Source organism: Chelonoidis abingdonii, chromosome 5 (assembly GCF_003597395.2).
Source record: "Chelonoidis abingdonii isolate Lonesome George chromosome 5, CheloAbing_2.0, whole genome shotgun sequence".
Lineage (NCBI taxonomy): Eukaryota > Metazoa > Chordata > Testudines > Testudinidae > Chelonoidis > Chelonoidis abingdonii.
In genome coordinates this window covers 95,264,442-95,277,591 of record NC_133773.1, presented here as the reverse complement: position 1 = coordinate 95,277,591, position 13,150 = coordinate 95,264,442, and the positions used below count along the sequence as shown (strand labels likewise).

The 13,150-nt window shown below is 40.9% G+C and overlaps 2 protein-coding genes across 5 annotated transcripts in view; both read right to left on the bottom strand.

Annotated features, from left to right (window-relative positions):
* Positions 1 to 7,010, bottom strand: part of TXK (TXK tyrosine kinase) — a 37,798-nt gene extending 30,788 nt beyond the window's left edge. The window contains exon 1 of the mRNA XM_032768909.2: positions 6,927 to 7,010. Within this exon, the coding sequence (XP_032624800.1) occupies positions 6,927 to 6,942 (16 nt within the window). The 5' untranslated portion in view covers positions 6,943 to 7,010. The remainder of the gene's footprint in view (positions 1 to 6,926) is intronic.
* Positions 7,011 to 10,800: 3,790 nt separating this feature from the next.
* The window catches only part of TEC (tec protein tyrosine kinase), a 152,059-nt gene continuing 149,709 nt past the window's right edge, over positions 10,801 to 13,150 (bottom strand). For 3 of the 4 annotated variants that reach the window (XM_075066490.1, XM_032768906.2, XM_032768903.2), the window contains one exon: positions 12,409 to 12,571. In XM_075066490.1, coding sequence (XP_074922591.1) covers positions 12,494 to 12,571 — 78 coding nt within the window. In that variant the 3' untranslated portion in view covers positions 12,409 to 12,493. Of the gene's footprint in view, positions 12,572 to 13,150 lie in introns of all 4 variants that reach the window. The other variant, XM_032768902.2, reaches the window with a different exon arrangement.

The following is a 13,150-nucleotide window of genomic DNA, read 5'->3' as shown; positions in this document are numbered from 1 at the left end:
AATTTCAACAAAATAAAGACATCTCAAATGGATGATGAACTGCCCATGAAGGAAAGGAAAGAACTGTTTAACTCCACTGTTCTGCCAGCAATGATATACAGAGGAGAAAGCTGGTCAAGGACGAAAGCAGGAAAGAAAAATTTGCTGTCAATGGAAAGGCGAATGTGCAAGATACTGCCCCGTGATCACATACCGAATGAGGAGATCAGAAGGTATACAAAGGTGACCAATGTAGTGCAGGCAATGTACGACACAAAGCAAAGATGGGCAGGTCACGTAGTGTGCAGGCAAGACAATAGGTGGACAACCTGCACCAGTGATTGGTCCCCAGAGACCACAAGCAACTTCTGGGCAGACTGAAAACGCACTGGGCCGATCCCATGACAAAACTCTTTGGCCAGAAAACAAAATAGAATGGTGTGGCATCGACCTGCGTTCGTGGAGGGACGGTCGAGGACAAGCCAGACAAAGGTGACAAGTGATTTATAGTAGAAGTCATGGACAGGTCAGGAGCTGTGAATTTTTGTTTATTGCCCATGACTTGTCCATGACTTTTACTAAAAATACCTATAACTAAATCATAGACTTACTTATAATATCTGTATCCCATTTATAAGGTTTGCTCTGTGACTGCAAAAGTGTTTGTTCTGAAATCACCAGTCAGGAGAGAAGCATGTCCAAGTGTGAAATACTAGTTTGCCACAGGGAGTGTTACATCTTGCACACTAAGAAGGCCCATTAGAACCAAATGAACCTTTGTGAAGCGTCAGAGAACAAAGACTTTGTTGATTGCTCTCCCCTTGCACATACTCCTGAAGAGGAAACATGCAGGTGGACTCATCTCATCAGTTTGAACACTGGGGGAAGACTGTATGTCTATACTGCTTGTACTTGGAGAGGGCAAGATTTCTAAGCATAAACAAGGGATTCCCAGTGCCTGGCCTGGGTGAATCCTAGGAGTACTTATGGAGCTTGCATATTATAGCACAGGGGTCAGCAATCTTTCAGAAGTGGTGTGCCGAGTCTTCATTTATTCACTCTGATTCAAGGTTTCACGTGCCAGTAATACATTTTAAAGTTTTTAGAAGGTCTCTTTCTATAAGTCCATAATACATAACTAAACTATTGTTGTATGGAAAGTAAAATGTTTAAAAAGCTTCATTTAAAATTAAATTAAAATGCAGATCCCCCCAGACCAGTGGCCAGGACCTGGACAGTATGAGTACCACTGAAAATCAGCTTGCGTGCCGCCTTCGGCACTCATGCCATAGGTTGCCTACCCCTGTTATAGCACCTTCTATTACCTTTTGGAATCTAAGACTGTAACTCATTTGTGTGTGTATGTTTACCTGCTTTAACCTTGTAAATAACTCTCATATTTCTTTTTCTTGAATAATAAATGATTAGTTAATTTATTTTAGGATTGGCTACAAGCATTGTTTTTGGTGTAGGATCTAAAGTGCAAGTGATCTGGGGTAAGTGACTGGTCCTTTGGAACTGGGAATAACCTGAACATTGTTGTGACTTTTGATGTAAGGGACCATCTATCAGAAAGGCAAGCTTTACCTGGGTGGCAAGATAGATTGGAGCACCCAAGAGGACTGTCTGTGACACCATGTTAAGGCAGCTATAGTATCAGGAGTTCACACTTGAAACTTGGTTGGTGAAATTTAAGTATAGAACTTACAACCATTTTGGGGTGTGTGCCCTGTTTCTCAATAGTGTGCACTGAGGTTGGTACTCACACTCCTGAGCCACTACAGACATCTTGACAGTAACTTTGGTACAGGTGATCATGACTTGATCACATTTATAATGTCCAAACAGAATCAAGTCCACACTTGTGATATATATATATATATATGGTGCTATATAAGGGCCAGTTTTACAAGACTGAAAACAATTATGAGCCAAATCAGCTGGGAGGAAGAATTTAATCAGAAAAATATGAATGCTAATTGGGAATTGTTTAGGAACATTTTCCTAGATGCCCCAAAAGCCACAATCGAGGAAGAAAGCCCTATTGATTCAAAACAGATATGGTTTAGAAAGGAAATAAAGGTAATATATTACAAATGGAAGAAAGGGAAGTTCATAGTAATGAATATATATCAGAAGGTAAGAATTATAGAAAATTTATAAGGGAAGCAAGGGGACACAGGTAGAAATCTATGGTCAACAGTTAAGGCTTATATGAAGGAGTTTTTTAAGTATATGTGGAACAAAAAGAATCCTAACAATGCTCTTGGTCCATTACTAGATAGATATGGTTGAAATATTAATAATAATGCATAAAAGGTAAAGTGTTTGATAAATATTTCTGTTCTGTATTTGGGGAAAAACAGATGATGTAACATCATATGATAACACTCTTTCCATTCCACTAGTATCTCAGGAGGATGTTACATAGCAGCTACTGAAGTTAGACATTTTAAAATTAGTGGGTCCAGATAACTTGTATCCAAGAGTTTTAAAAGAGCTAATGAGGAGATCACTGGCATAGTAAAGTTGATTTTCAATAAGTCTTGGAACACTGGAGAAGATCCAAAAGACTTGGAGAAAGCTAATGTTGTGCCAATATTTTAAAAAGGTAAACAGGATAACCCCAGGTAATTACAGGCCTGCCCTTCTGCCATGGATCCCAGGCAAGATAATGGAGCAGTTGATACAGAACTTGATTAATAAAGAATGAAAGGAGGGTAATATAATTAATGTCAATCTCAACATAGTTTTATGAAAAATAGGTCCTATCAAACTAACTTCATATATTTTTTGATGATATTACAAGTTTGGTTGTATAAGGTAATAGTGCGGATGTAATATACTTAGACTTGTGCAAGGCATTTGACTTGGTACCACATAACATTTTGATTAAAAAAATAGAATGAAATAAAATTAATATGGCACATATTAAATGGATTAAAAACTGGCTAATTGACGGATCTCCAAATGCAATTCTAAAGGAGGAATCATCATCGAACTGGTGTATTTCTAGTGGGGTCCTGCAGGGATTAGTTCTTGGCCCTACACCATTTAACATTTTTATCAATGATTTTGAAGAAAACAAATTCATTACTGATAAAGTTTGAATCTGACACAAAAATTGGGGGAGTGGTAAATAATGAAGAGGATTGGTCACTGATACAGAGCAATCTGGATCGCTTGGTAAACTGCGCACAAACATGCATTTTAGTATGGTTAAAGGTAAATGTATGTCTCTGGTAGCAAAGATTGTAGGTCATAATTAAGGCCAAGTTTTTGACATGGACATTTTTAGTAAAAGTCATGGACAGGTCACAGGCAATAAACAAAAATTCACGGAAGCCTGTGACCTGTCTCAAACTTCCACTAAAAATATCCCTGACAAAAGGGGCAGGTGGGTTCAGCACCCACTGCTGCAGGGGCTCCCACATCCCCCACTGCTACGGTGCGTGGGAGTTCCAGGGCCCCCTTACCCATGGGGCTGGGCAGCTGCAAGGATCCATCATCTGCCTGCGGTGGCTGGGCAGCTGCGGAGTTCCCCCACCAACCCAGGGGATGGGAGATGCGGGGGCAGGGCTGGCTCCAGCTCTGGGGCAGAAAAAGTCATGGAGGTCAATGGAAGTCATGGATTCTATGACCTCCATGACATAATCATAGCCTTAGCCATAATTACATGATCGGGGACTCTATCCTGAGAAGCAGTGTCTCTGAAAAAGATTTGAGGGCCATGGTGGATAATCAGCTAAACATTGTGTCCAAAAGGGCTAATGCAATCTTCGGATACGATCTCGAGTAAGAGTAAAGAGGTTATTTTACCTCTGCATTTGGCCATCGCGTGACCACTGCTGGAATACTGTGTCCAGTTCTGGTGTCAACAAGTCAAGGATACTGATAAAATTGTAGGGTTCAGAGAAGACTCATAAGAATGATTAAAGGATTAGAAAACATCCCTTATCATGATAGATTGAAGGAGCTCAGTCTATTTAGTTTAACAAAGAGAAAGTTAAGTGACTTGATTACAATCAATAAGTACTGACAGGGGGAACAAATAGTTAATAATGCTCTCTTCAGTCTAGCAGAGAAAGGTATAACATGATCCAAAAGCTGAAAGTTGAAGCTAGACAAATTTGGAAATAAGGTTCACATTTTTAAGAGTAATTAACCACTGGAACAACTTACCAAATTGGATTGGATGTTTTTTTAAAAGAGATGCTTTAGGAATTATTTTGGGGAACTTCTATGGCCTGTGTTATACAGGAGGTCAGACTAGATGATCACAACAGTTCCTTCTGGCCTTGGAATCTATGGATCTCTGAAATAGAATTTTGCCCATTGACTCATAATTTAAACATTGTTTTTTACACACTTTCTCCCTGAATTCATGTTGTGCTAGGGCACGGGCCAAACCCACTGAAGTCAATGCAGAGATTCTCATTGACTTCGGTGAGCTTTGGGTCAGGCCCTTAATGGAGTAGCTTGCCCTTTGGAAAAACCCGTTGCATACACCAAAGGAGGTTGCTGAACAGTAATGAGTGATACTCATCACACACACACATACACACTGCCTGCCTGCTCCACCCTAGTTATGTGGCTCCAAGATTTCACAGTTTTTATCATTAATTGTTGCTGATTTCAGTGGGAGTCTTGCCTCAGTAAGGAATCTAAGAGTTGGCCCTAAATGCATTTTCAAAGGGAACATGTGTAGTAGCTGTGAGGTTTGAAATATTGTAACCCATAGACATAATGGGACAGGGCACTGGAAAGAAAATGCCCTTTACTCCTTTTGCTGCTAATACAAAGATGTTTTTTGTGTGTGACTTGTTTTCAGTAAGTAGTTGTTTGGGAATATGTCTGCATAAAGCAGCTGTGGTGACAGCACACTTTTCAATCCTTACGTCTCTGAATGCTGGGCTTTCACTTAAGTTACTAAAACAGAGTCAATGAATAAAAATTTGTGCCAGCTGAGGATCCGGCCCTTTAGATTTATAGCTTGTCATGCATTTTGTCTTTGGTGGTAATGGTAAGACTCTCATTTCTCCAGACATTTGGTAGTCTGAAACAAAGCTCCATGTTGCTCCCAGATAAAATAATAATCTAACAATGGCAGGGAAATCACAAAGGAAAAGTCAACCAGTCTTAGGCAGGGCCGGCTCCAGGCCACAGCGCGCCAAGTGCGTGCTTGGGGTGGCATGCTGCGGGGGGCACTCTGCTGGTTGCTGGGAGGGCGGCAGGCATCTCCGGTGAAGCTCCCACAGGCGTGCCTGCGGAGGGTCTGCTGGTCCCGCAGCTCTGGTGGACCTTCCGCAGGAAAGCCTGCAGGAGGTCCACGGGAGCCGTGGGACCGGTGAGCGGCAGAGTGCCCCCCACGGCGTGCCACTGTGCTTGGGGCGGCGAAATTGCTAGAGCCGGCCCTGGTCTTAGGGCTTGCCCTCTCCTCCCCAAAAGTGGCTGGAAGGAAGACACCTGTCCTTAAAACAGTGACTAGTTATATGGTCCGCTGACTAGCTGACAAATATAAATCAAACACTTGTGCAAAGCCTGAAAGCCATAACCAAAGCCATTAACCAAAAGGTTTGTGAGGTCCAGACTTAGGATTCAGTGATTTCTGAGGCACCATTTTGAAGATACCTGCAGAGAGATAGGTGCAGGAGACATAATAATGGGAAATGGGTAACGAAGAGTACCCTGAGGCATAGTTAGTTGGCATGTTGAGCAGCTGCCATCATTGTAAACAATCTAGGAAAGGATCAGCAACTGGTTCTAGCTTTGCACAGCAGAAGAGTGGTGTGCTGAGTGCCAGAGGAAGAGAGGGGGAAGAAAAAGATTTGCCTGTGGGGAGGAGGAGAGAGGGGTTGCTTGAGGAGACGCTACGGAGACAGTTCTGTGAAACTTAAAGGTGGCATAATGAAAGTACAGGAACCCTTTGATCTTTGAGATGTTCCCATCGCTGCTAAATTCTACACTGGAACTACAAGATTAAGACAAAATTTTAGGGCCCATGGGTGCCCTTTAAATTGATATAGCTACGCATATATGTATCCAGTATATGCATAAGAATGTGTGCCACTTCCTTCCCATCTCCTAATATAAATTGCTCTAATTAGAGTGGAATCTGTTAGCTAGACAAAACCAACAGCCAAGTCAGAAATGTGTTTTTTTAATCACTTGTCTTTTATAATCTAATACTCAGATTTTTTTATTTTGTTTTGCCATTTCTGATAGAATGATGCTAAATGTTGATAATTAGTCTGATTCTAAGCAATCATGTTCATGTACCAAACTCCAAACAACACTTTGTTTTTCAAGCAGACTGAGTTACTTGTGTAAATTGGCACATTGAGGGGTAGTCCACCCACCTAACCTATCTTTGTTCATCAAAAACATCTTATTTGTGACATATAGAGTACCCGACAATTGATTAGATATTGCTTGCTTTTCATCCAGACTGAAAAAAACTATAAAATCATGTCCTGTTGGAAATCAACAGTAAAGTTTGCTCTAAAACTACATACTTTTTTCCAAACCAAATGTTGTTTTTCCACTAATAGAAAAATATTGAAATTCCTGAAGTTTTATCAGTTAGTTCTTGATTGAGCTGAACAATTCATAATCAGAAAGTTTCCCTATAATTCTGTTAAATTTCCTTGTCTTGTCTATGCACGACACACTCTTAAGGACAGTCCTTTGGTTCCTGATTCTTTTGTGTTCCCCATTTGTTGAGTTCACTAGTCTGTATGTTGGTAACAACAGTAGCTTTGCTGAAGCCATCATAGCAATTTTGTGAAGTAATTTGGAAAATTAACACCAACGATTTTAATATGCATATTAATATGACAATTTCAGAGCAGGATAATTGGAAAATATGGTGATATTTATGCAGCTCATTGCTAACTAGTGTACAAAACAGAACATAAAGCATAAAATACATGGCTCACTTTACTTACAGGTAGAAAGAATCATAGCTGATTGTCTGCTTGTATTCAAATATAAATTCAGTCCTTTCTTCTTCAGTTGTTCTGTTGGTAACAGTAAAATCTCTCTTAACTGAAATCCTACCTCAGAGAAGAGGTATGGTTTAGCACAGGCAAAATTTGGCCCCACCTACTTTCCTGTTTTAAAAAAAAAAAAATCAGAGGCTTGATACTAACCTCACACCAGAAGTATTTCCACTGAAGCCTTGTTCTTGTATCACATTTTGCTCTACAGCAGAATAACTCAACTGAAATCTAGATATCTAGTCTACTTTAAAATAAGTCTGAAACTAAAAGAAGAGCAGACATATACCAGAGGATTTGGTGCAATTCAGGCAGATTTTCTGTGCCTATTGTTATATGAAACGAAGTTATAACAATAAAAAGAATAAGAAAGGAGTTTCTGAAAGGTGATCGAACTTGTCCAGGGAAAATTACGAAATAGCATTTACAGATTTCCCTTCAGAGTATTAAAAAGTTGAACAAAACTTTGGACTATAATGACAAGCTGACCCAATCCAAAATTAATAATTTGGAGCCTAGACTATATTTAAATCAAGTATTTTGAGGATAGCACTGGAATTTAATCTTTACTTTTTAGATAAACGTCAGTAAAAATACATATTTAAAAGTACGGCAAAATAACATAACTTTGATTGCAAAGTCACAGATCAAAAGTTAGGAAATGCCAGATTTTCAGTTTCCTATGAAACCTTAATTCTATTCCTTTGTGTCCATCCTTCGCACTGAATTTGGCAGGGATCCTGTGGGGAAAATAGTATGGGATCATGTGTATCAAAACAAAAGCTAATCAAAATACAGAATTTCTGAGTTGCAGGAAATTTCGACAGTTAAAAATTTCCTGCAAAATGGAAATTCCATACAATTTTCATTTAGAAAACTGACACATGGTGTTTTTTAATTGAATCACAGAAATATAGGGCTGGAAGGGACCTCGAGAGGTCATGTAGTCCAGCCTCTTGTGATGAAGCAGGACCAAATATACATAGAGCATCCCTGGCAGGTGTTTGACCACCTTCTTCTTAAACATCCTCAAAGATGGAGATTCCACAGCTTCCCTTAGTAGCTTAGTCCAGTCCTTAACTATCCTTATAGTTAAAGTTTTTCCTAATAGCCAACCTAAATCTGCCTTGTTGCAAATTAAGCCAAATACTTCTTGACCTATCTTCAGTGGAAAGCAATTGATCACTGCTCCCTTAACATATTTGACGACTGTTTTTAGGTGCCCCCCTCATCCTCCTTTTCTCAAAACTAAACATGCCCCGTTTTTGTAACCTTTTCTTCTAGGTCAGGTTTTCTGAAAACTGTTATAATTTTTGTTGCTCTCCTGTGGCCTCTCGTCAGTTTGGCCACAGTTTGGATCTCCTCTGGATTCTCTTCCATTTGTCTAATTGTTTCTTTAATGGTGGCATCCGGAACTGGACACATTACTCCAGTTGAGGCCTTACCAGTGCCAAGTATAGCAGGACAACTACCTCTCATTTCTTACATGACACTCCTGTTAATATACCCCAGAATGATATTATGAAATATTCTCCCAGGATCATGGCAGGTGCTAAATTAAATTGTGATTCTTGTCAATTTTACAGCTGCTATTCAGTGGTGGACAGCCCTGAAACTATCAAGAGGAGTGTACATTTCAGTCAGCAGCTCCCAGAGTCTGCTACTCCAGGGCTGCCCAGCGCCCAGGGCAGCTGATTCACTAGGCTGTGGGAGAGTACTGGAGTAGGCCTCTCTGCCTGGTGGGGTAGTCCTGAAGTTGAAGACCCTGGAAGTCCTGGTGGTCCCTCTCCTTGAGACTGTCCATATGGCAGGGCTACCTCAGAGCAGTGGCTCCTAGAGGCCCTGTGGTTCATTGAAAGTGAATTGAACCCAATATGTTTTCACAAAACATTTCAGGTTCAACGATTTGACATTGTCTGACAAATCCCTATTTTGCTGGAAATTCCCCAACAACTCTAATTCTGCACTAACTAAAGCTAGCATTTCCCAACTTTCATATGGCTGGACTTTGCACCCAAATAACTTTCTTTTAACTTGGTATTTTGTCTGTAATTTCCTGGAGGTTTTATTTTTAAAAAAAGAAAAATAGAATGTGTTACTGTAACAACTCCCCTATCATGCATCATCAGAAGGGTCTGACCCCTGTAACAGAGTGATTTGCCTCCATGGGCTGGAGGTTTACAGGATGAGCTGCCTGAGAGGAATCAGATGATTGCAGTTTAAAAGGAGTAGGACTTTGTAGTGACAGATGGGGGGTGGGCAGTTTAGGAAGCTGTGGCAGAGTCTGAAAGCTCTCTGTGTAGGGAACGGGACTACAAAGCTCCCTAGGCAGGGAGGCCTGGGAGAACTCCATATCAAGCAGGGGGGACTACAAAGGCCCCAGGCAGGAATGCTGAGCTTGGGAGAAGGAAGAGAAACCTTGGATTGTGTGGATTTATAAATTGATTTTGTTATGGGAGTTTTGAGTTTTAGTTACAGTTTGTTTTATATTAATAAACCTGAGGAGGGCTATTTTTGACCAAGAAAAAGCTTGATTTTATTTGAACAGTCCAAGAGGGGAAACTGAGATAGGCTGCCTGTAGCATGACTGTTGACCATAAGGGAACACATGAGATACAGTTAACCCAGTTACAAGCTCCAAACATTCAACACAGACTGCTACCACTTGACTGTGTTAGCAGGTAGCACCCAACCTATGTTATCCCAGGAAAGAGAGGGCAACTGACACTGTGTGCTGGGTCTGGGACATTTACAAGGACCTACTGAATGCACTCTCTCTCTGTTTTGCCCTGAGAATTGGGGGAGCTCCTGTCCCACGTGATGCCTCCATCACATGGGATGGGGGCTGGATTTGGGATGTATGAGCCATGTGCTGGGGGCAGTGGCAGGGCAGGGTAAGCCCAGCTGCTACAGATGGTCTGGCAGGTTCCAGGCTTTCACAGTATAGCATGTGCTGCTGCTCCTACTTTGGTGGCTGTTTGGGGCTGGGTCTTTAGAATATTTGTGTTTGCTTATTATTTTTTCATGCAGCCATAATTTTTCTGTGCAAGAGAATCAAAGTGGTGTTTTTCAACAGTTCACAACTTAATTAAACCTGAATGGAATTTCATGGGATAAAGAAAAGACTCCTCTCTAGTCCAAAGACTTTCTCCTTGTTAAATTTAAAGGCCTGCAGCAAACAATGTAGGGGTAGAGTTTTTCCAAAACCAAAACCAAAAAACAAAAACAAACAAAAACCAACCCAAACAAACAAACAAAAAGGTGCAAGAATCTTTTTATAAGATATGTGTGAGGCAACCTAAATACAGGGTTCACTACCAACTTCCCTTGTAACTACTTGGTTGGCAATTTAGTTGACCATGCTATTATTCTACATGGAAAACTCTCAGTTACTTCAATAGAAAAGACTGCTGCATTAGGCCCTAGTTAATAATCCCACCAGTTTATCACCTTGTATGCATATTACACATAAGTTGCATAGGGGACCTTTTGTGAAGGTTAAGGGAGCTCAACCCTATATAGCAACCTTCACCATTTTGCATGATCAGACCCATCATGCTTTTGTAAACTACATCCCACAAACCATATCAGCTGTACATCTGCTGTAATCCTTAAATATGTAATATTTCATAATGTGGCTCAGGGCTGTACCTACTATCTGTATATATCCTCTGATGCTGAATCCTGCTGTAAGTAATTAACATACCTATCGAAAGATGTTCAGTCCTATGCATCCCTGATGTAACTCCCTGGATGTCAATAGTTATACCAGCAATATGTTTGGCCAATAAATCATCATTGTCAATAAATCAATGACAAACTGTTGTTCAAGTTTCCAAACAATTAACATTTGGTTTATTATACCCATACTGTAGTATGACATTTGCTATTAAGACTATAAAGCTTATTTCACAAACGACCAGGGACAGAATTATAGAAAATCTGCCATTTTAACAAAAAAAATTCAAAGTATGTTTTCTTTCATCCACAGATGCCATATGTCACATTGTATGTGTAACATATAATATAGAGCAACTTGTTGTTGTTTAACATTTTCAGGAACAGAACACTTACATTTCATATAAATAAATGTGTACAGTATACATTTACAGTACATATAGTATATAAATTAGTTAACTGTTAATCAAATTCAGTGTGCTATAGTCCATTGAAAGTTAGCTGTCATGTATTGTGCATGCTGTTTATCGCTATGATTGGCCTCAGGACTGGCCCCAGATACTCTCTGGGTGAAAAATTCCCAAGAAACACTTCCTGGCATAAAATAAATTAGGGCTCAATCCTACAGTGAGGGCTTTGAGTGCTGCACTTGAGCCACTGGTCTAGGCTGACCATAGTGCTTTGTTACATACAGATGAGCGATGTAAGGTGAGTGGAGTGGGTAAAACACACTAATGGCATAGCAAGAATATTGGTCCCAGTATATGGCATTAAGCAGTGGTGGCAACCTGCAGCCTACGGGCCACATGTGGTCCATCAGGATAATCCGCTGGCGGGCTGTCAGACAGTTTGTTTACGTTTGCATGTCCACCTGCAGCTCCCAGTGGCCATGGTTTGCCATTCCCGGCCAATGGGAAGTGGAGGCCAGTGCAGCCCACAAGTTGCCCATCACTGGCATAAAGCATTAATCAACAAGCTGTGAGAAATAATATTTCAGGAGAACCTCTGGAAGCATTCCTATGGGGGCAGGTGGCCCTCACAAAATGACCTTGCTTTTAGTTTTTAAGCAAAGCTCCTAAGTACACAAGCAGCTCCTACTACTGACTGGCAGCAAGAGTAAATAAAACTCATAAACATGGACACTATATATATCATTTGCATTTACTGGTTTGCACTTAAGTGTCTGTACTTTTGCCGTACCCTATAATTTGCTCCATGTATCAATCCCAATTTTTCACTAACCCCATGGTAACTCTTCAGAGAGGGCACAGGCATGGGTGGTGTGTAAGGGAGACTGGGGGAGGCTAAGCTGCCCCAATCCTCTGTTAATGCTCCCTGCTGCAGCCCCAGGACTGGGCTGTGGCGAAGTTCAGAGCTCCTCTGGAGGCCTGGGCTCAGGGCTTGGTCCCGATCGGCCAGCCAGGGTTCAGGGTTCCTCCAGACTGCTCCGGGTGCCAGCAGGCCAGCCCAGGCTCGGGGCTGTTCCGGGCACCAGCCAGGGTTCAGGGCTATGCCAGAAGACTGCTCAGTGAGAGCGAGGGATTGGATGAGAGCAAGGCCTCATGCAAAAAGGGCAGGTGGCAGGGGGCTAGCCTCTCCAAATGCAGGCACGCACAGCCCACGTTGGTGAATATATTGTGCATGTTTCTTTATATTATGTGGAACTTTCTCCGCATGACTGCTGAGGAAATGCTAAGTGTTAATGCTTAGGCTCTCCACACTTCATTCAGCAACACTCAGAAGTTTGCAGGGATCATGCTCTTAAAGAATAATGCCATGTCTCTTGAATGTTGATTCTTTGCTGTACTATAGAATTCTTGTTCCTCCGCTCCTGTTCTTCAGAAAGCATCTTCACTCTCTGCTATCTCATCAATTATATGCAGCAAATCTTCAAATGTAGGGCGTCCCTCAGGTTTCTAGGAATTAAAATGCTTTGTTGTACTGCCAGTTACTAAAGTCACATCAGAAAGATTTTATTTTGCTGAAGCAATAATGTGTACAAAATAAAATAGCAGGAAAAATGTATGCATAAAAAGATAAAAAATTCCATTAAATTAAAGCAAATGAGAGGCAGCATAAAGAAAAATGGCAGGTAAATTTCTATTAACCTAAAGTATTGCTAGGACATATACCCGGTGAAGCCATAAAATGAGGTTGTATGCTATTCTATTTCTTATTAACCTAAAATTGATTTAGAACCTCACACAATGCTGAAAATGTTATACAGCATTATTTTTCTTAATAGATTTCTAGATGGAAGAAGGTTATTGTGTTGATAAAGGAACTGCCATACTGAATCAGACCCAAGAGCCATCTAGGCCAGTGGCCTGTATCTGACAGTGGCCAGCACTCGATGCTTCAGAGGAAGGTGCCAGAAGCCTCTCATTAGGCAGAAGTGTGAATTTGCCCCTCCTTGTAAACCCTTTTGAGATTGGCCTAAACTCTGCAGCGTGAAATTTAACATCCCTTCTAAAATTTATGCTAGCCATAGCTAT